The sequence below is a fragment of the Sinohyriopsis cumingii genome, chromosome 11, assembly GCF_028554795.1.
Source record: "Sinohyriopsis cumingii isolate HCF-2022 chromosome 11, ASM2855479v2, whole genome shotgun sequence".
NCBI classification, from domain to species: Eukaryota; Metazoa; Mollusca; class Bivalvia; order Unionida; family Unionidae; genus Sinohyriopsis; species Sinohyriopsis cumingii.
This window is the reverse complement of record NC_142971.1, coordinates 70626291-70647526: the sequence shown is the minus strand read 5'-3', so window position 1 is coordinate 70647526 and position 21236 is coordinate 70626291. Positions and strand designations below refer to the sequence as shown.

General features: G+C 34.4%; 1 protein-coding gene across 1 annotated transcript in view; it reads left to right on the top strand.

The window, feature by feature from the left end:
* Positions 1-853: 853 nt before the first annotated feature.
* Positions 854-21236, top strand: part of LOC149788681 (uncharacterized) — a 102046-nt gene continuing 81663 nt past the window's right edge. Inside the window, exons 1-2 of the mRNA XM_089974748.1 lie at positions 854-1079; positions 4350-4610. Coding sequence (XP_089830874.1) covers positions 869-1079; positions 4350-4610 — 472 coding nt within the window. The 5' untranslated portion in view covers positions 854-868. The remainder of the gene's footprint in view (positions 1080-4349; positions 4611-21236) is intronic.

The window sequence follows — 21236 nt, the reverse complement described above, 5'->3', positions numbered from 1 at the left end:
GCAGATACGAACATTATGGCATTCTTATTATTATTATTATTATTTGTTATTTTTGTTTCTGTAGTTGCAAAACAATATGAAACAGCAACTATGATAATAGCAATAATGATAGAAATAATACGACTGTTACGATAATTGTGGTGGTGGCTAAATTTAGGATAGTAGACTACTGTTTAGGTCAGAAATTAGTGTATATATGTGTACACGTTTATTCTGCATTGTTTACTAAAAGTATACATGCCTGTATTTTGTGTATTCCGTTTCCTTACGTCTGAAATTTTTATTCACAGCCGGCCGTAAACCCGACTACAATGGCGTTGTGGTGACAGAAGACATGTTGCTGGCCATAGACAGGAATGCGTGTAATCTCCATCTTTACAGACTTCATGACGGCAAACTGATGCCTACATCACACAAACTGGAGTCCCGTCCCAATGATGTCTGTCTTATTAGCAAGACGGAAGTTGCTGTGTGTCTGGCAGACAGTAGCATTGTAATCATGTCATTGAAATCTATACATGACGTAACACGAGTCAAAACATTAAATGTAACGACAGGATTTACTGTATGTGATTCAGTGGCAAAATTGAATTCAGACAAACTCGTTGTCAGCGGTTGGAAATGGGACGACATGTTGTCCTGGTGTGTTGTAAACCTTACAGATGGACGTGTAGACTCAACTCACAAGGTCTGTATAGGGGGCTGGAAATGTGGTAGTCACTTGGCCGTAAAAGACAACACTGTCTACATCTCGTGTCGGACTGATTACTTCATTACTAATACTGATGGTGTGTATGCATATGATATTTTAAATCCACACACACCAAAGTTTCTGTATCAACATCCTGGATTTAGACCGCACTCAATAATGGTTGATAGGAGGAATTTCATTTACGTGTGTGGCAGGTACTCTAACAGCATTCATCAGCTGACAGACAGCGGTCAACTAGTGACCATACACAGAGTGTCATCAAGTCCCTATAGAATATTCTATAATGACCAGCATGGAGTTATGTACACCACAAGCCGGTACAGTAATGTAATAACAGTGTACAGACTGGAGTATTCACATCAACCAGGTATGAATGATTTATTTCAAATTAAATCAAATTTTACATAACACGAAAACTAAAACTACATACTTTATTTTATCTTAAGTCCTGAAAGATTTAAATTCACATTTGAAAACAATAACATGAATTATATATGTTACACATATAACTTTATTATAAGATAAATATGTTTTAAAGATGTAAAAATAAATTAAAGTGGAATAAATAACTCATTTTTTAAATTCTGATTTAAGTGTAGGGCAACGTCGGCATCTTTATTCATTTTAAGTATAAATAAAGTGTTATTTGTTGATTTTAAAATGTATTACTAACGTGTACCCAAGTATATTCATTTATGATTATTCAGTGTTGTGTACCTTGGTTTTCATTACAAAACATTGATATAAAAATTGAAAATCTCCGTGGACTGTCGTAATGGCGGCATGATAATCATTCTTGCTTAAAACACATCTTTTTCCCAGAAGGTGGCGCTTTCATTGATATCTCCTTGCACGCGACATTGCCGAGGCTTAGACCGGTTCACAGTGTTCGGTTACACCGTCCTAAATTCTGACGTAGTTTAACATAGTTTTCATTGCATTGATATTTATGGAGCGATTCTTTACGAATTCTTCAAGGAATATTTATTAACTAACAAAACAAAATAAGTTGAAAATAATCACCATTTAAAGGTATGCCTAGTCAAATTTAAAAATAAAAAAATACCGTCAGGTACCGCGTATACGAGGTACGACAGAGGACCAGTTTAATATCTGCTATACCATATTTGGATATTCTACAATCGATTATTCAGTGCGCCATATTTACTAGGATTTGTTATGTTTCGAAAAAGGATGCAATGGCCTTACATGGCACACCGAAAAGACGAAGCTGAAAATGTATGTAGTTTTTAGAACAGAAATGAGCAAATACTGCTGGTGATTCAAAAAGAACATCTCTTTAAACTTAAACATTTAAACTAAACGTTATTCTCTAGGCGTTCTTTTTTCTTCTTAAATTTATTTATTTATTTTTAATTTGGAAAAATTTAACTAGTCAACGGCGAATGCAATGTTGAATTAAATAAATAGACATACACTCGTAAGTTGCATGGGTCTTAAGAGTAGTTGCAAAAATGTTTTTGACTAAGTTTGAAGTGGCAAGTAGTTCAGACATTATTATTATTATTATTAATTTTATTGAAAACTGAAAACAGAAATGCATGCTGAAAGGTAGTATTACTTTTCATGTACTCAAACCAATAACATTTGAAATGCCTTAATTAGGAATTTAAAAAAAAGAAATTATAAAGCAGTTTTTATTCAGAAAGCATTATTTTTTATTAGGTTGCATGTAATTAAACAAATTATTAAGTCTGTATTTTATTTGTTTCTTTTTTATGATGCAGGGAATTTTGTTATTGTACTTTCATTATGCTTGGTATAACAGTTGGTATATTGCACACTATGCCCCTATATCATTAGTCCCATAAATCAAACCCCCAAATTTGTGTTGGCACTGATGGATGATCCAAAATTTGAATTTTTCTAGCCCATGATACAGCTATTCCTATTTGAATATTCTTATCAATGTACTTTAGCAAAGAAAATGGACATTGCTGTTGGAATTAGGCATAAGTATGCATGCCTCTCCATCCTTTGATTACTTAACATCCGACAGGACACGAAGGTTTTGAATGAATATTTTGAATAGGTTAAGGGTAGATACATGGTTGTTGTCAATACGAAGTGAGGTTTAACTTAGGGAATGAGCATTTAATTTTTATATGAAGGGATAAATAAAATCTGCCCCTGCCTTCTTCAGGTTAATGGTTATCTCTAATTTCCTTTCCCTTTTAGGAGGACATTTATGGACATTTTGAAGAAAAAGAAATATAAACTTTCTGAAAAAAGATATAGTTACAAAACCCAATGGCTACACATCCTCAGATCTGCAAACGATATTCTTATATTTTAATTTTTTGCAAGGGTACTAAGGAGGGATTATGTATATTTGTTTTTGCCAGAAAGAAAGAAAACAGTTAAGGACAGCATTTTGTGAGTGTAGGGTGATGTATGTCTGTGACCACATTTACAATTAGTATTTTATATATTAGAGATTATAATGTATTTTTGGTTTGTGTTACATGCTTAGGAAATACATGTACAGTCTGTAATCTCTGCAAACTGATAGTAATATTTTCTGGAATACTTTAGTCAGTGTTAAAGCTCAAGTTTTTTTTATCTGACAGACACTGATATCATATGAGGTTATGTCCTGATGACTTTTGATTAGCCAATCAGATTCATGTGTTCGCATATATGGAAGCGAAAAACTTCCTTTGGAAAGGTAACATAATTTTGTATAACATAAAATGCAGTGATCGATTACAATAAAGTAATGAAGATAAATTCAATAATGGCGCATCAGGAACCTTTATTTCTTCATTGGTCATTGTCAGGTATTTAGATTACTAGAAACATATGTGGACTAGGAATTCCAAAGTTTGCAGAGACAGGAACCTTTAGGTTGGGATCTGCAGATTTATAATTTGTGTAGGGTTTGATTTTTTTAATAAAGAAAACACTATCCTTTTTTAAAAACAAGGGACTGAATATTGTAGGAATAATAAAAAGAACTTTTAATTCTCTTTATTTTGGTGTCTGAGTGATGGGTGTAACTTCTGTTTGACAAGGAAAAGCTGTGCCTTGCTTCAGATGTGCAACTTTTGAAAGACTCCCAGCTCTGAGTTGTCATTATCATTTCTGGACTGACTGCTCTGTTGGCCTAAGTGGAAGTGCATCCATCTTGGTTGCAGGAGGTTGTGGGTTTAAACCCCAGCTGAGACATACCAAAGACTTTTTAAAATGCTACTAGCAACTGCATCACATGTTAGTGTTAAGAATGGTCTGCCTTGTGTGAGGATAATTTCACTGGGTGGGACATCATAGTCTGCAGCATGCTGCCCTGGTGCTAGACATCATGATAAACTGCCACACTGCAGACATTATTGTGATAAGACTGAAAAAATTGCTAAAGCTGCATTAAAAGTCCAAAACCTACCCTGACCCACTTCCTGGACTTCAAAGATCACTTCAAAATGAAAAGACCAGTATATTTAAAAATAGTTCTTTATATATTTGAATTTTTATTGCATTTTCAGAAGTTGGTGTTGCCTACTCTGGCAAATATCAATTGTACTATTTTAAAACAACTTAAGCTTGTGCATTTTGGACTATTTGAACATACTGACACAATGCTGATAATATATATTTAACTTATCCATTATTTGCACAGGTGTTCCAATAGAAATTTTAAACATGGATGACAGATCCATCCAACTTTTTGAAGAGGCTCTAAAAGATGGAAAGGAGACAGTATACAATATACGAATCATGGTTGTCGGACACATTGGTGTAGGCAAGACAACCCTGGTCAAGCGTCTACTTGGGGAGGAAGTAAACATTTCTGAGAGATGTAGTACAGAGGGCATAGATCTCTATGTCAACTGCTGTGATGTTTCTTTATCGAACTGTGAATGGACAAGGCGAACAAAAGGTATATGGGCATACACAATGGTAAAAGATCCATATTTCTGTATTTATACATATACTGTTATACTGTTATCTGTCTTTTTGAGTGGCAATTTGTTTTTGTCATGCTATTTTACATAATGCATGGCTTCTAAGTGTCCAGTTTTTTTCCACACTTGTCCAGTATTTTGGACCTGAATACGGATATGTCTTCTTGTTAAAAATCTGTTTTTTTTTAAAACAAAAAAAAATAAATAAAAAAAATTAAATTTTCTGTTTCAAACTGGCACCCAGTTCCATTCTGAGAGTAAATGTATCGCATGTACATAGGGATATAGAGGCCACTGCATCCAATCAAAGTTAAGTTGTTCAAAGTTGTTCAAATTTGAATGCTGTTCCTTATGATTGAGACAAGGAGAATACACAACTTGAATGGGCTTATAAATAAGCAATTGTCCACTGCTGGTCCCTGTTTGTACAAATACCCAAATAGACCTGTAATGGCTTCCTTCTGGTACATAATCATATTTTGATGTTAAACTCATAAAATATCCTTTTGGGGCCCCGAGTGGCCGAATGGTCTAAAGCGCTCTTCGTTACGGATCACTGCCATCTCACCTCTGTCTGCGGCGGTTCGAGTCTAAGATTCAGCCAATGTGGGCATGTGAGAAAGCTTGCCAGTAGCTTCTCGTGGGTCGGTGGTTCTTTCCGGGGTTTTCCGGGTTCTTCCTCCACCATTAATACTGGCCGCCATGTATAGCCTATCGTGCTGAAAAATGGCGTTAAACCCCACAACAACAACAACAACAATAAAATATCCTTTTGGAATTAGGCAATTGCCTTCACCATTCACCATTTTGGACTTGTGTACAATGCACCTCTATTACACTCTTTTGGTTAGTTGCCATTACATACTAAGGGAGGCAAGTGTTAAAATCCAGTATTTGTTGCTAGGACAAAGCGCTAAAATATCTGCTTGGTCTGCCAATGTCTAGATAGGGTTATCATATTGGAACTTTTGATTGAGAACATGGAGATTAATTTGAAAAATACTTAGGTGGATCCAGTCCCACTAGAGGTGGCCGTCACACTTTGAGTTTTGAATCAAAGGAATATATGAAGACTTATTTACTTTGAAATATGCATATCATAATGGCTGGCCATATGTGATGACTAACAAAATCCTGGACAAACTGTCCACTGCCACAGTTTTTGTAATATCATAGATAGTCTAGTTCAGAAATCAGAAATTTAGTATGTAAGACACAGCCAATCTTGAATGATTGATGTGCACTTTTTCTTGCTCAAAATGTATCCATGTTTGAAGCAGTCTGTATATTAAGCAGTTAAAAATGGCTTAGATAATTTGGTTGAGAGTTAGAAGAGCAAATATGTGGCAGGTAGCTGTAATAGTTTCAGTCTCATGATGGGACACACATCACATGGTTAATACCAGTCCTCATAAGTATGCTTATTTTTTTTATTAAACCTTAGTAAGGCCAGGAATGGTGGGTTACTTTCAAAAAAAGGAAAATTTGTTTGAAAAATCCAAATTTTTTCAGTATGGAGGTATGGAATTGACAGAGTTGTGATTATGTTTGGTCCTTACATTCAAAACATTTTTGCTTTTAATGTCTTTACAAAGTCCTTACCCAGTATTTTCCTAAAATGGTACTCCAAAATACTTGCATCAGATGCAAGGATGCATCCGCGGAGTTTGGTAACTGTAGATGATGGAAAAGTCCACTTATTGAGTGGAAACTATTTGTTTTGTAGTGACTTTGACCTTGGCTTTTGAGCCCAAAATAGATTGGATTCTTTCCAACCACAAATACTAGCCATGCACAAAATTTTGGTAACTGTATATTGTGAAGAACTTGAGTTACTAGCAGAAAACTGTGTTCGTCTGTCAAAGTAATCTTGACTTTTAGACCCTGAAATCAGTATAATTCTTCCTTTCCACAAGTGCAAACTATACGCAAAATTTCATAACTGTAAACGATAGAGAACTTGAATTAATGTGTTTAGAAACTTATTTTCTTCATTCAGTCACAGCAACCGTAACCTTTTTGCCCCAAATCAGTAGGGTTCTTCCTCCCCCCATTTTAAGATATCCATAGAATTTATTAATAATAGACGTTGAAAACAATAGTCACTCTGTGGTAATTAAATTGGTAATAAATGGAAAGACAGATAACATGAAAGCATAATACACTTTGCTTAATGGTGGGTACACAGATCTTTTTTGGCTATGTTGAGGTTGATCAAACGTCCATTTACAGGCAAAGGTAGAAATATGGCAGACAAAAATACTAAGCATAAATTGTTTGGAACAAAAATAGAAATTCTAGATTTTAGATGCATAATGGACAGATGTTGGATAGATTTATGTACATACACTTTGAACAATGTGCACCCATACATTTAAACTGTAGAACAAATTTGGTTAACAAAATGAAATTTAAAGTCTTTATTAAATTATAGAACAATATTTTCAAATGGTTAACTTCCCACACAGTAGGGCAACTGTCATATAATATTTTGTTGTCTGGGATCAGTTTTAAATATCCCACATTGTACATAATATTGTATCTGCTTAAATTACACTCATCCAGTTGTATGAGCATCTTGAAGTGACCTGTTCTTTCACAGACACCAAACGTACATATGAGCAGACATGTGGACATTTTTAAGCTGATATTTACCTTTGACTGCATTGAGGGGCCCCGAGTGGCCAAGTGGTCTAAAGCTCTTTCTGTTATGGATAACAGCTATCTCACCTCTGTCTGCATGGGTTCGAGTCTTGGATTCGGCCAATGTGGGTATGTAAGAAAGCTTGCCAGTATCTTTTTGTGGGTTGATGATTCTTTCCTGGGTTTTCCCCAGGTTCTTCCTCCATCATTAATACTGGCCGCCATGTATAGCCTATCGTGTATTGAAAAATGACATTAAACCCTAAAATAACAACAACAACAACAACAACTTGACTGCATTGTATATTAGTAACACAGTTGTTTGATGTGTGTATTGTATTTTTTAGTGTGCTTTTTTGCTTGCTTTGTGTAAATGTATATGTGGCTTTCATCATGTATGCACCTTTTGGTTTTTAGTCACCCACTGTTGCATGCTAACCTGCTTTGTAACATAGCTACATGGTGAGTGGTATCTGTATTAACACCATATAAGCCATTAACCAGGCAACTTCATTTACAGAAAGACCTGGGGGTTCTGGTTAGAAGGATCACACCAAATAAGTTGTATGAGAACATCTGTATTTTTTTATCATTCTTAGCTAGCTTAAAGACCAAAGAACATATTTCCTCTGTAATAAATTTTGTTAAACACAATCATACAGGTCTTGTCTTTATACAATGGCTTGAATATTTTCATGTTTATTTACTGGTGTTTCTATGATAATATCCCACAAGGTCATGCAGTTCTGGCTCATCTATATGGTGAACTAGGCAGTTGCCATGAACTCGCGGGTTTAAGGGTTGCTAAATTAGATGCCAAATTTAGATGGAAGTTATCTTTATTTCTTGGGATGAAGGATGGTGCTTCAAAGTCACAGTTAGCCAGGGGTACGAAAAAACCATTGGGTCATGCCTGATGTCATAGTTAATATTAGCACCATATTGTTAATAATTATAATAATACCATTTTTAACAATAAAATGTCATGAAAGATTTACAATGTTTGGATTTAATTGCAACACAATTAAGAAAGAATAATAGGATTTAATGTTAAAATGCAAATTATTATTTAACTTTAGACTTTAACTACGAGTTGGTATATGTGCTTATTTGAATTGAATTGAAATGCATACTAATATTTGAATGCATTTGTGTCACATTTGAACTGAATTGATATTAAGTCGGAATTGAACTGAATGTGTCAGGTCAGTGAAGATAAAACGATGTGGAAAAACTAATGAATTCAGAAAACTTAATTATATTCATGAATTGTTAAATTATGCAATTATAGGGTTGAATCTAATCTAGCATATTAAGTCAGTGAAAACATTGTTGACAAAGTCTTAAATATTCTAGCTTCTTACAAATTTCTGGAATTAATGCATATAACTTGTTGGATTACAGAGTTACTGAGTTGAAATGAGAATGTCAGGTTAGTGATGGTTATGTTCACAATGACATTAATGATTTAGCTTCTTGTGATAATTCTATTATGGTGTTTTGAAGTATTGAATTAAATGGGATAAAAATTTACAATGTCAGTCATGGGAAACATAGCATTTATTATTTAAGAAAATAAATCATCTTTTGCAGCATTTAGACAATTCTGAGTTCTGGAATTAAAAGAAAATTAGATTTAATTCAGCATAGAATGACATCATAAAGATGTATGTAGCTTCCTAGAAATAATTCAAGACAGAAATTAGTTAATACGATTATTAAAAATGTTGAAGGCAACACTCACTTTGACCTAAGGTGGCCATTTGTTTGCTTCTGTACTGGACATTGCAATTTTCAACTGTTCTTTACCATGTCTGGTGCTTATAATGAACCACAATTAAATGTTATATGTATTGTCATTGGTTAATAATGTATATAACATCATAGTTATATTGGTGCTACAAAGGTTCTGTTGGACCTATCCATGTACGTGTCCTTAAAACACCCTAACATCGATTGGGTCAGGAATATATTACACCTAGGGACCTAATTATCCTTGTCTTTAATGAGATAATCTTTGCATGTATGTATTGTGCTTGGAAGGAGAATGTCCAGTTTTGTTAAGTTCTGTTGGTGGTCATCCAACTTTGACCATGCAACTCAGTTCTTATGGCAACTGATATAACAATCTCTAGTTTGATTAAAAATTTCAGAAGAACTAGAATTTATGTATTTTGAAAGAGAGAGAAACGTTATCATTCCCAAAATAGATAGTGTTTATTTGCATGGTGGATATGTACTGAAATTTGAAAGACTATTTGTATGACTGCCATTTACCTGCAGTAGAAATGACAATTCCCACAGCAACCAGCACATTATGGAGTTTGGAATATTCTGAACTTGCATGAAATCATCTAATAAACACAGACACATTTACTCATGAAATTAAGAGTACCCATGAAGTGATAGGCTGATGGTGGGGTGAGTTGGTTCACAACCTGTAGTGACATTGTAATAGGTTTGGACTACTCAACCGTCTTTTATCCAATAACTAATAGTTGTCAGTGCTTTTGTAACAAGTGCCTATGAAATCAACAAGCGTAACGCTATAACAGTGTTTGACATTTACTTGCAATTTTTTTCTATAAAGAGTACCTACATTTATTTTATGGAAGAAAATAAAATGGATGTTTGTCAGACAATTTCTAATCTACAATGCCAAAACTTGCTGTCATTTCTACAAAATACACAACTTGCATTAGGCTAGCTATTGCCACGATTCCAACACATGGTGAAAAATAGCCTACACATATAAGATATACATGAGGTGTATCAGAGCTATGCAAATTGTCTATCACCCATTAATGTCAATATCATTACTAGTATTATATAGGATCTCTGTGAATAGCCTCTGCCAAATAAATATTTTCTTGTGCTTTAAATAAATTAAGCAAAGATTTTTTGTCCAAAATATTTTCTAAAACTTCAAATCTTGTACAGAAAAGTAATAAATTCAACAACAACAACAACCATAATGATAATAATAATAATAATAGAAGAATTTAGAAAAAGTCATACAGGGAATCTCTGAGCTGAATCCTGACAAGCAGCCAACATTATTATATACTCCCAAGGAAATCCCCGAAATTAATTTTCATTTTCCAAGAAGCATGAACTTCAATAACAACAGTATGTTATAAAAATTTCCTCAAGATTTTATATCAAACTACCGTGCTTACTGAAATTGCTAACAGCAAAAGTTCGGAACATGTATTAGGTGGTGTACTCATGAACGGTACTTAAGTAGACCGCATGACAAGGAAGTGAACATGTGCTCAAAGACAGATAACAAACTAAGAGGAAATAACAAGTTAAGCACAGTGATATAGCAAAGCTGAACAACGGATAATTTAATCATCTTCATTAGGTATTGTGTAGGCTGAAATGGTTAAGTAAAAATAGGTATTTGGTCAAATCAAGCATGACAAAGACCAAGGAACGGTTACTCCCTATTTTCGATAACCGTCGAAATTTGTAGACTATACGAGTTGACAGTGATTCGAAGCAAATAAGAGATGTAAAAAGAGAATTGTAATTTTGAATCCATTTAAGAAATTCCTTTTCAATGCGGTCATTAAGGAAAATCGAGACTGACCATTTCTGTATACATTGGTTGTTTTCACACTATATAACTGTAGAGATAACAAGGTAACTAGAGGGCTATTCAGTCGGGGGTGTTACGAAACACCCAGATCCACCCCCTAGTGCAATCTTTCGCCTTTAATCTCCACTCAATTAATAAATAAATGACAAATCGCTCCATCGCATCACTTCATTGCTCCATCGCCCGTCCAAAACTACAAGATATAGCGATTGTCCCTAAAAGGATTCCATACAAATGACCTCTAAAATATATAATAATAACCTTAAACAAATGTTGCAAATATTTTATTGTCATACAGAAAATGTTATCTTGATTCAATATTATGATGGTGAAAAAGAATAATCTTTGGTCATTTATAATATTTTTTAGTCTGTTCTGATGCTGGCCGTTTCTGCTGGCCTAGCTTTTTCCCAACATTTTCCCAAGCCTTGGGACACTTAAAATCTGTGTTGCTGGCACTGATATATCTGGATTTTGTTGTTGTTGGTGGTTTTGCCAGCATAAATTTGTGTATATGCCTGTCTTTCTCCATGTCTGGCATACCATGCCATATTAGATGTGGAATAACATGCTTTTCCATTGAAGGTGCTAGACGCCAGTCTCCTTTATTATAAACAGCACATCTGAGAAACAGAATTTGGTTTTTCATAATAGTTCCGATCTCTTCAATAAGTTCTGGGAATTTGTTTCTGTCCCAATTAACTGCTGCCTTTAACTTATGGTTCATGTACTCGCTGTTATTATTAATCCATGGTGCACTGATTACTCCTTCGCGTAATGGGCGGAAAACATAAGTGTTTATTTTGCCCAACAGGAATCTTTGTCAATATGATTTAAAAACTGGAAATTGTTTTAAATAAGGCTCCAAATTCTGACATCTTGATTCAAACTCCGTATCATCTGAGGCAAAAATTACTCCATCATTTTTTCCAGAAATGATTTCGAATATTCTTTTATGGGCCAGTACACATGCCCCATTTTCTTGAAGATGTCGTTGGACATTGTCATAAATGTGTTTGGTACATAACAAAAAATTTGCATGCGGAAATTTGGCTCTCAGGGCATTTGTCATGCTTTTTTCTTCATCACTTCCAATGGTTAATCGCGCTTTGTGTCCATATCAATCGCTTACGTGTGAGAAAAATTTCCCGTAAGTTTCCTCTTCGGCATCAAAATGTATCATGCACGGCCCAAACATTACCAGAAAATCATTTGTTCTATTGCTTATCACACATCGGTTTTTGTAGGAAAAGACTGTGACATAGAAATTTCCCAAGTTGAAAGTTCTATCAACACCTAGAACACTCCCGTCATCACCTTCACAATTTCTGATCGTATCATCCATCTGTTGGTTGCTATAAACAATGACAACCGGTTTTTTGTGTTTTGTCAAAATTATTTCATGGATGACTGGATTAGTGTGAAGCTCACTTAATGCACTAACCACATCATCAGCTATATTTATTCTGGAGTTGATATTTTCTTCACGTTTTCATTTGCGGTCTCTGAATTTCTTGTCATTTATTTGTTTCATCGATTTCGGAGCAGTGAAACTGTTGTCTTCCATAAGTTTTGTGAGAACGCTGCTGACGTTCTCGTGCTTTTCCATTTCAGCTGCTCTCTGAATAATTTTTGGGTCTGTCCTTACATATGGCTCCGATTTCTTAGAATTTCGGTGCTTTTTAAAGATGGTTGGCATTTGCCACAGTATTCCACAATGGCCAGCATTCTTTTCTCTACAGGAAAAGAATCGGGCAGTCCAGCAATTGTTGTTACGCGTTTTTTGAATGATTTGTCTTCCATCAATTTAGTATAATATCTATGCAGTGTTAAACACTCGATGGCTGAGGAAATATTGGTTCATATGTGATCTCTCCATTGACCATTTTCTTGACACAGTACTGTTCCTTTTTCATATACACTGTATGTGCTTTGTCAACAGAATCGGTGACAACAAAAGTCTGATTAACGGTTGTGGCACTTCTCCAATCCCAAACACCGCAGTCATCGGGGAAGTTTTTGGCACCATTGTCGTCATCAGATGCTTCAATGACAGTGTATACATCGCTTTTTATTCCTTGTGGGATGATTTTTCTCTTGTTTCAGTAGACATGATAACTTTCAGTAATTCATTGTTCATCATGAACTTTCCAGGGCTGCTAGCTGGCATCATTGCTTGAAATGGAGCTGACTTACCGTGAATATTGACCTCTGACACGTCAGATACGGTACAAGGATATAGTGATTCACTAGATTCGTCTGCGGTTTCCGCTTCCATACTGAAACTGTGTTCTTCATACTCATTGGTTTGTAAAATGTTAGTTAAAACATGTAAACTTGCACTGCATTTCTGCGAATCAGGAGTTAATAAATTATCAACCTCGCTGTTCTCATATTCTTCATATCTATGGTCCATACCATCCTTATTATGTGTCAAAGAATTTTTGACTTATATTTCAAATTGACTACAGGGACATTGTGGTTTACTGCATACCAAGATCCTTCCTTTGGGAGTTGCCCTTGAGCATACTAGAGAATACTGAGTGTTGAATGTCCTGCTGGTACATCTGCAGACGGTTCAAAAGTCGTGTTCAGAGAAGTGTGTGCCAAGTCATTCACGCCATTGCCTGAAGGGTACAAAATCCGCACCGGACACTGGATAATATCACATAGAGCCAAAATTGTCCATGCAGATGAGAAACCGCCAATTGTAGCACAGTCAATACAGGTAGCTTCAAAAGATGGTGATAAACAGTGTATGCGCTTCCTTTGGGGATGATTCATGTACGATGTTGAAGCTCGTACCATGCGGAGACAGGTATGATACCGTAACTGTACTGATTTGCTTTCGTCTCCGTACATGAGAAGGGATACTGCATTGAATAGGCAGTCGCTGTTACCAGTTGTGACTATTGGGTCGCAATGGAATCCACTCTGACGGGAGGGTAAACAACGTCCTTGTCACATACTGATTTGAACTCGATTTTAAAAAGAGTCTCACGTCGGACTGCTGTTGTTAACTTCGCCATGACCTTCATATCGACTGCCTGTAATCAAGAGATTGATTTTTCAGAGAGCGTGCACAAGTGATACAATTACATTACCTTGGGGGGGGGGGGGGCACCAGACAAATGCCCCCCTCCCATTTTTATATCCTAAGGATTTATATCTGGATAAGGGTCCACATTTTTATTTATTTTGTGAATGTTTCCCCTTATACGGCATATGTCATTCTCCTTTATTTTAATAAAAAGTACAACAAAATTCTCGAAATATTTTTGTTTTTTGTTTATGTTTTTTTGTTTTTGTTATTTTGATATATTAGTTATGGGTTAGTAGAAATCTACTCTATTTGTGGGTATTGTTGTTGTTTTTATGTCCATTTTCCTCCGTGTGGGTTTTTCTGCTACTCTTCCGCAGGCCTGGCCACTTCGCGTAGCGCCATGTGATTTAGCCCTGCATCGTCTATGCTGCTTACTTCATCCACACGGTGGTTCCCTGTGTTCCCTTTGTCTGTATTAATTTTGTTTGAAAATAATAAGTATAAAAAAAAGAATAAAGGAGGGGGAAAAATGAAATATATGTTTTATATACATATATGTTCATATTTATACATACATACACACATATATACCTATATATATATGTACATATACATATATATATATATACATATACACATACATATACATACAATAATATGCAGCATACATATTAAATTAATTTAAATTTAGAATTAAATTTTGAGTAAGTTATTTAAATCAAATTTAAGTTCATTTCAAGTTTTAAGTTTTAGATTTTTTAAGTTTATTTTCGATGTTTGAAAATTGTTATATACGATCATTTGTTTATTCTTATAACTTGGCCACATTGCATCATTGTATCTATAATAAAATTTACGATTTTTAAAATTACTTTATTATCACAGTCAGTGTCTAGATATAAAATATTGTTTTTGTTATATTTATGTTTTTTATAAATATCCATAATTAAACTAATCCTACTCATTTTTGTTATTTCACATTGGGCTATCGTATTTAGTTTTGAAAAAATTTCTTTTTTGCATAATGGGCATTTATGTAATTGTATGATCATACGACGTTTTCTTGCTTCTTCGCCTGTACATTACCTATTGCCGATGAAGATACATAGATTTGATCAATCCGTGGTGTTGAACAGTCGAGTGTGACCTTAATCCGATTACAATTACGTAACAGATTTAAATGTGATGACAATTGACTTAATTGCTGCTACAGATCTTGTTTATTTATCAAAGGAATTTACTATATGCATATCATCGCACGCGTCTTTAACATCGACTGTTTTTCTACTGTTTGACATTTGGCTGGCATAACATTACTAGACTTTATTAGCCAATAATATATTGCAATTAATAATAATAAGATTCCAAATTGAGGTTGACAATAACTTAATACAATGGTGAGTGAAAATAGACATTGACACGTGGACCATATCAAACTCTAATAATTGAATCATTTTAAAACAGTTTTCACACAAAAAGTGCATTACACTATATACACATGAATGCATTCTTGTCCCATCAGATGTGAAGGCTGTAACTTACATCATGTTATGAAATTCACCTGGTGCGACAGATTTGCAATGTAGTGTGAACCGGTTGTATCATACTTATAACACACATTTCTGTTGCTTTAAAAAAATATAAATATTAGACACATTAAATTATGTAAATTAGGGCATAGGCTGCATTTGTTTGTAGATAAAAATAATTATGGAGAGAGTAATAAATAATTACCCTATGCATGGGCCTTAGGAGAATTACTCAAGACATTATATTATGAGGTTTATTTTATTATGATTTTATCCACATCGGGATTTGAACGGCCCTCTGCTGCGAGATATGGCAACTATCGCCTGCCTGCACGTTCAAGTGTAAATAATTAGGGGCCTAAAGCAAAAGAATGTATTTTTTGCATGTGCTAACATATGCGAATTAAAATTAGTTACAAATTATAAATGCCGATACTTACATTTTGCAGACGATGCATGACCATCAGGTGGTCAAACTCTTCACCGTCCAATGTATGACACGAAACGTACACATAGTCCAGTTCAATATTTCCCCACGTTTTCAATTCATCGTCCAAGATTTCTTGACATTTTCTATGATACCAGTTCTTACACAATGAACATTTAACAGTCATTTGAACATCTTGATTTGCATCCACCACATGGAAACCTGGCTACGCGATTCTTACTGAAATCTGCCATGATTCACTTTAAAAATCACAATTGAAAAAAAGAAATGTGCAGTATTTAAGCTTTGTTTCAAAATGAGAGACTAGCTCATGAAACATTAAGATTATATACTATGTATTTAGTTGCTTGTAATTAACAGTAATGTTTTTTTCAGACTGTCATTTAGTCTATTAATAATGAATAATACAAAACTGAAACTTACACAAATTCCAAAGAAAACACGCTGGCAATTGTCAGTACTCATTATGCAATGAAAAACAAATCAAGGCTGGTTTCAGCTGGTTGATTGTGAACTAATATGATGTATAAATTAATTGAGTAACGGAGAACTTGCCTCTTGACCAACTTATTTGGCAGGTTCTTTCATTGGTTTCTTTTTCGTAATTGTCAACAAGAAGCAATTTACCTGTTATTATTCATATTTTCTAACTCTATAATTAACACCTAGCCTCGATTGCCCAAAGGTCGAGTTATCTTTCTGCTATTCAAGTCGCACCAAAAGTTCATAATCCTATAATTGCTAAAAAAAACACATTAAAATTGTAATATAATGAGCACGTATGTAATATTGCAGTTTTGTTTCTTTTTACATTCTGTTTATTAGGGTTTTATTGGTTTTTGATCAGTACAATGTGTCTCTGTCCGTTTGCCTGTCTGTATGTCTGTCTCTCTCTCACATACACACACACACACACACTCCTACATAATTAGCTTGATTTGTTATTACATTGATTCAATATTAAGATGGTGAAAAAAGAATAATCTAAGTACATTTCTTTCTCCAATTGGTCATTTATAATATTTTTTAGTCCGTTCGGATGCTGGCCATTTCTGCTGGCCTGACTTTTTTCCAATATTTTCGGAATCCTTGAGACACTTAAAGTCTAGGCTGCTGGCACTGATATATCTGGATATTGTTGCTGATTGTGCCCAACAGGAATCTTTGCCAAAAAGATTTGAAAACTGGAAATTGTTTTAAATAGGGTTCCAAATTCTGACATTTTGAATCAAATTCCTTATCATCTGAGGCAAATATTATTCCATTTTTTTAAAATGATTTGGATTATTGTTTTACGGACCAGTACACATGCCCTGTTTTCTTGAAGATTTCGTCGTACATTGTTATGAATGTGTTTGATACATAAAGAAAAATTTGCTTTTCTCTTCGTACTTTTCAAAACGTTTTGAAATTTTAATATCCAATGGTTTTTTTTTCTTCTTTCTCCAGATTAAACGACCTATAGCCGTTGAAGATACATAGATTATATCAATCCGTGTTGTTGAAAGGTTGAGCATGACCTTTGAATAGATATTTTGTTGAACATGTGGCTCTGATTTTGTATAGCAATAGAACAGTGAAGAATTAAAGCATATAATTAAAACTATACAACAGTATATAATATGTGTATGTATCTTATTAAGTGCGTATTCATGCCTGCCTATACGAACGTCTTCCATACAGGCAAATAAGTCGTATCAATCTAAAACAACCACCGAATTTGACAAATATGATACCAATTTATAGGTTTCTCGTCAGTCTAAATAGACCTAACCCAAAAGAATTGTGTAAAACTGCACAATAAAAAATAATTCAATTTGTGGAAAAAGATTTGTTTTTTAAAAATATTTTAAAAAATGGGGGGAGGGGAGTTACCGTTGCAATTTAGAGATGAGACGACAGACAAAATGCGATTTGGTGTGGATTTGAGTGGATTTGGGTGTTTCGTAACACCGATTCAGTCGGGCCGAGTGCCACCATCCACAGGAGTCTGACGTTTTATCAATAAAGTATGGCGACTTCTCTGTCAATATGAAATCCCCTTATCGGTAGTATAAATAAACACATTACTGATAAGGGGGTTTCATATTGTCAGAGATTTCGCCGTACTTTATTGATAAAACGTCAGACTCCTGTGCACCATCTTACTGTTGTTTTTTTTGTACAGATGGTACCCCTCTTTATGAGCTGTGCCGTTATGGCAGAAATTTAGGCAAGAGTGAGAGAGAGACGTCATGTCAGAAATGTGAGATAGAGTAAATGATAAATAAATTGTAAATGGACCACAAAAACTGTATCCAGATGTGAAAATATGCTGCACAATAATAATAATATTATTAAGATTAATTTATTATTACTACTAGTGGTAGTATTTTCAATCATATTTAATAACATTTACAATGGTATAAATGGAAAGTTGACATACATACATATCTACGTACATGTATTAATACTTTACATTACTGACAAGAAGAACATGATTATTATGATGAACATTATTAATAATATTTCAGTGGTATTTTTATGAATACATACATACATAAATACATACATAACATTACTTATAACATGGTTAGTATGATGAACTTTATTAATAACATTTACAATGGTATTTATGAATACATACATTGATACATACATACATACGTCTGTTATAATTTTACACCATAACTTATAACATATGGATAATGTTATATATTTAATCAGAAACAATATTTTCTTCTTCCCTTGTGCCCACTGTATTGACAAATTTTACAACAATTTACACAACAATTACATTTTCCGCAAGAGCATATATTGCAACTCCCCACAGAACATTCTTTTAGCTCAGCGGGAAGTTTATCCATGTTGGGGATCCACAATGCCTCAAAAGTTTTCTTCTTAAATACACTTGCTGATTTTTGGCAACTTCTATCATGTTTTTGTCTGTTGTTGTCTTTATCATGCTTGTCCTGTAAGGTAGGAGACAAGATTAACCTTTCTCCCATCTCTGGCACATCTCCCAATCTCTTGCAAATTGCTCAGAATGCTCTTTGGGCATCCCCTGTGAATAACGATATCTACGTCACTGATTTGGATCCCCATTCTGAATGCTACCGTAGCAATGAGACTGCAAATTATGCTTTCAGGTCTTCAAAATTTCTTGATAATTCTGTCCTGTGTCTCTTTATTCATGGAGGAATGATACATTTCAATCAAACGTGTCTTTGCTGATTTTTTGCCTGTGTATACTTGGTCTCCCATTTCTTCAACCAACCAGGACCAAACATTAAAAAGAGGCACTGTTTGTTCTGAAATAATAATAATAGTAATCCTTTTCATATCAAATATTCCCCTGCACTGTTGGTATCAGACCATGTACATCCAACTCACTTCCCCATTTACATCCAACTCACTTCCCGATCTCCTGCTTTGACTGCAAATATGAACTTTCTCCTTCATATTTTAATCCTTCTTAAAAGAAAATCAAGCACACACACAAACTGTCATTGTTGTTTATTTGACCAGAGCCATGGTATCTCAGTTGTTAGAGGGTCAGACTCGTGATTCAAAGGGAGCTAATTCAGTATAGCAGACCAGCATGGGTCAGCTGCCTCAATGTGTCATTGTGAAAGACATTTCACTCCCACAGCATGAAATAGTTATTGATGTTTTTAAAGTGCCATTAAAGCACACACACACAAATTCACAATGGTGAGCCATGAAAGACACAAAGAAAGCAGAGTTTCTAGGAACAACATATCAAAACTTGCTGAATATATCAGACAAAGTTACTGACAAACGTGGGGTAATATGTGCTCCTAAAGAATACTACTGCGACTGCTGTGTCTGTGAAAAAGACTGATTAATTATGAAAAGAAAGAAATTTGCTACTACTACTATTACTATGACAGTAACAACAACATCATCAACAACAGTAACAATACTACTACTAATAACAATAAAATGAATAATAATAATAATGATAATAATAATACATATTTTCTGTCGCATTCATGGTGGTGGTATTATATATGTTCCTGCAATAAATAATTGTCTTCTTGGCTGACAGCCTTGTCTCTTTGATGTGATGAAGAATCCACTTGAGTTCTTCTTCACAGTCTGCAGATGCTTCAGCAATGTCTAGGAAAATGTTAGGCCTGCAAAATTATTATTGTTATTAGTACTAGGAGTACTACAAACTATTTTATTACTATTTGTTGTAATAAAGAATTTTTACAAATTGCCTGAAAAGTTTCTCCTGCGTATGACTACTACATGTTGCTCAGGTTTAAAGTTTATATGTTAGTTTTACAAGTTTATCAAACATCGTACATTTTATTTGGCTCCACTCAGATCACATAAATGAAATTATAATCGATGTCAGATGTAGCAAGGATTATTTAGTTATTTTAATTTTTTTTTTTTCTTTTCACTTATCTTTAGTGGGGGTGGAGGGGAGGGTGAAGGTGGGGTCAGGCAATGATGCCCAAAACAATCCAGTTTGACTTACTTAATTTGGATTATACTCGTATGCTGCCATTCGGCTATGTACGATTGGCCGAGTGTTGAAGAAGACATATATAGGTAATTGTATTTCTTTTCTTGTCACCCAAAGTTAGGTGTACAAGGGTGGAAACATTGCCTTTGATCTCCTGTCCTCGCGCTGCACAACAGGAAGCGTTAATCTGTTTAATAGCTGGAGAACACTTCGCATACACCTTGTAATATACACTCCACCCGTTTATAAATAATTTGGATAGTTGGATAATAACAATAGATGCTTTCCTTTATTCTCTATAGAATAAAATTTGAATACTCAAGATTATATTGTTGTATCATTGTCATTCATTTTATTCCCAAGGTAATTAAAAGAAGTATTAAAGAGCACTCGGTTCTGATAAGTCAACGCAGAGAGAGAGAGAGTGCAAAATTGGTGGGGGGTTTGGTCATCTCTCTTCTCCAATATAGGAAAACTAATATTGCCTTAAATAGGATAAGAAATATGAATAATGGGAAAAATATGCATGGACAGCATTATACATTTATTTTTATGGATATGTTAAGTACTCTACCAGAAATCTAGAAAAACAACAGAATGACCAAACTCGTCGAGCCACCAAGAAATTTGAACCATAAAAGAGATATCATTATGAGATGCAGAAATAATAACAAAATATGGATGGAAAAGAAAGATGAGATCATATACACAATCATGGTACAGGAGTTTAATAAGAAAACTCAATTTAGGGTAGAAATCACAAACCCAGTGATACAATATGTAACAGTGTGGGCAAAATGGAGAAATATTGATATATTTTAATATTATTGATAGAAAACTTTATGATGAAATTA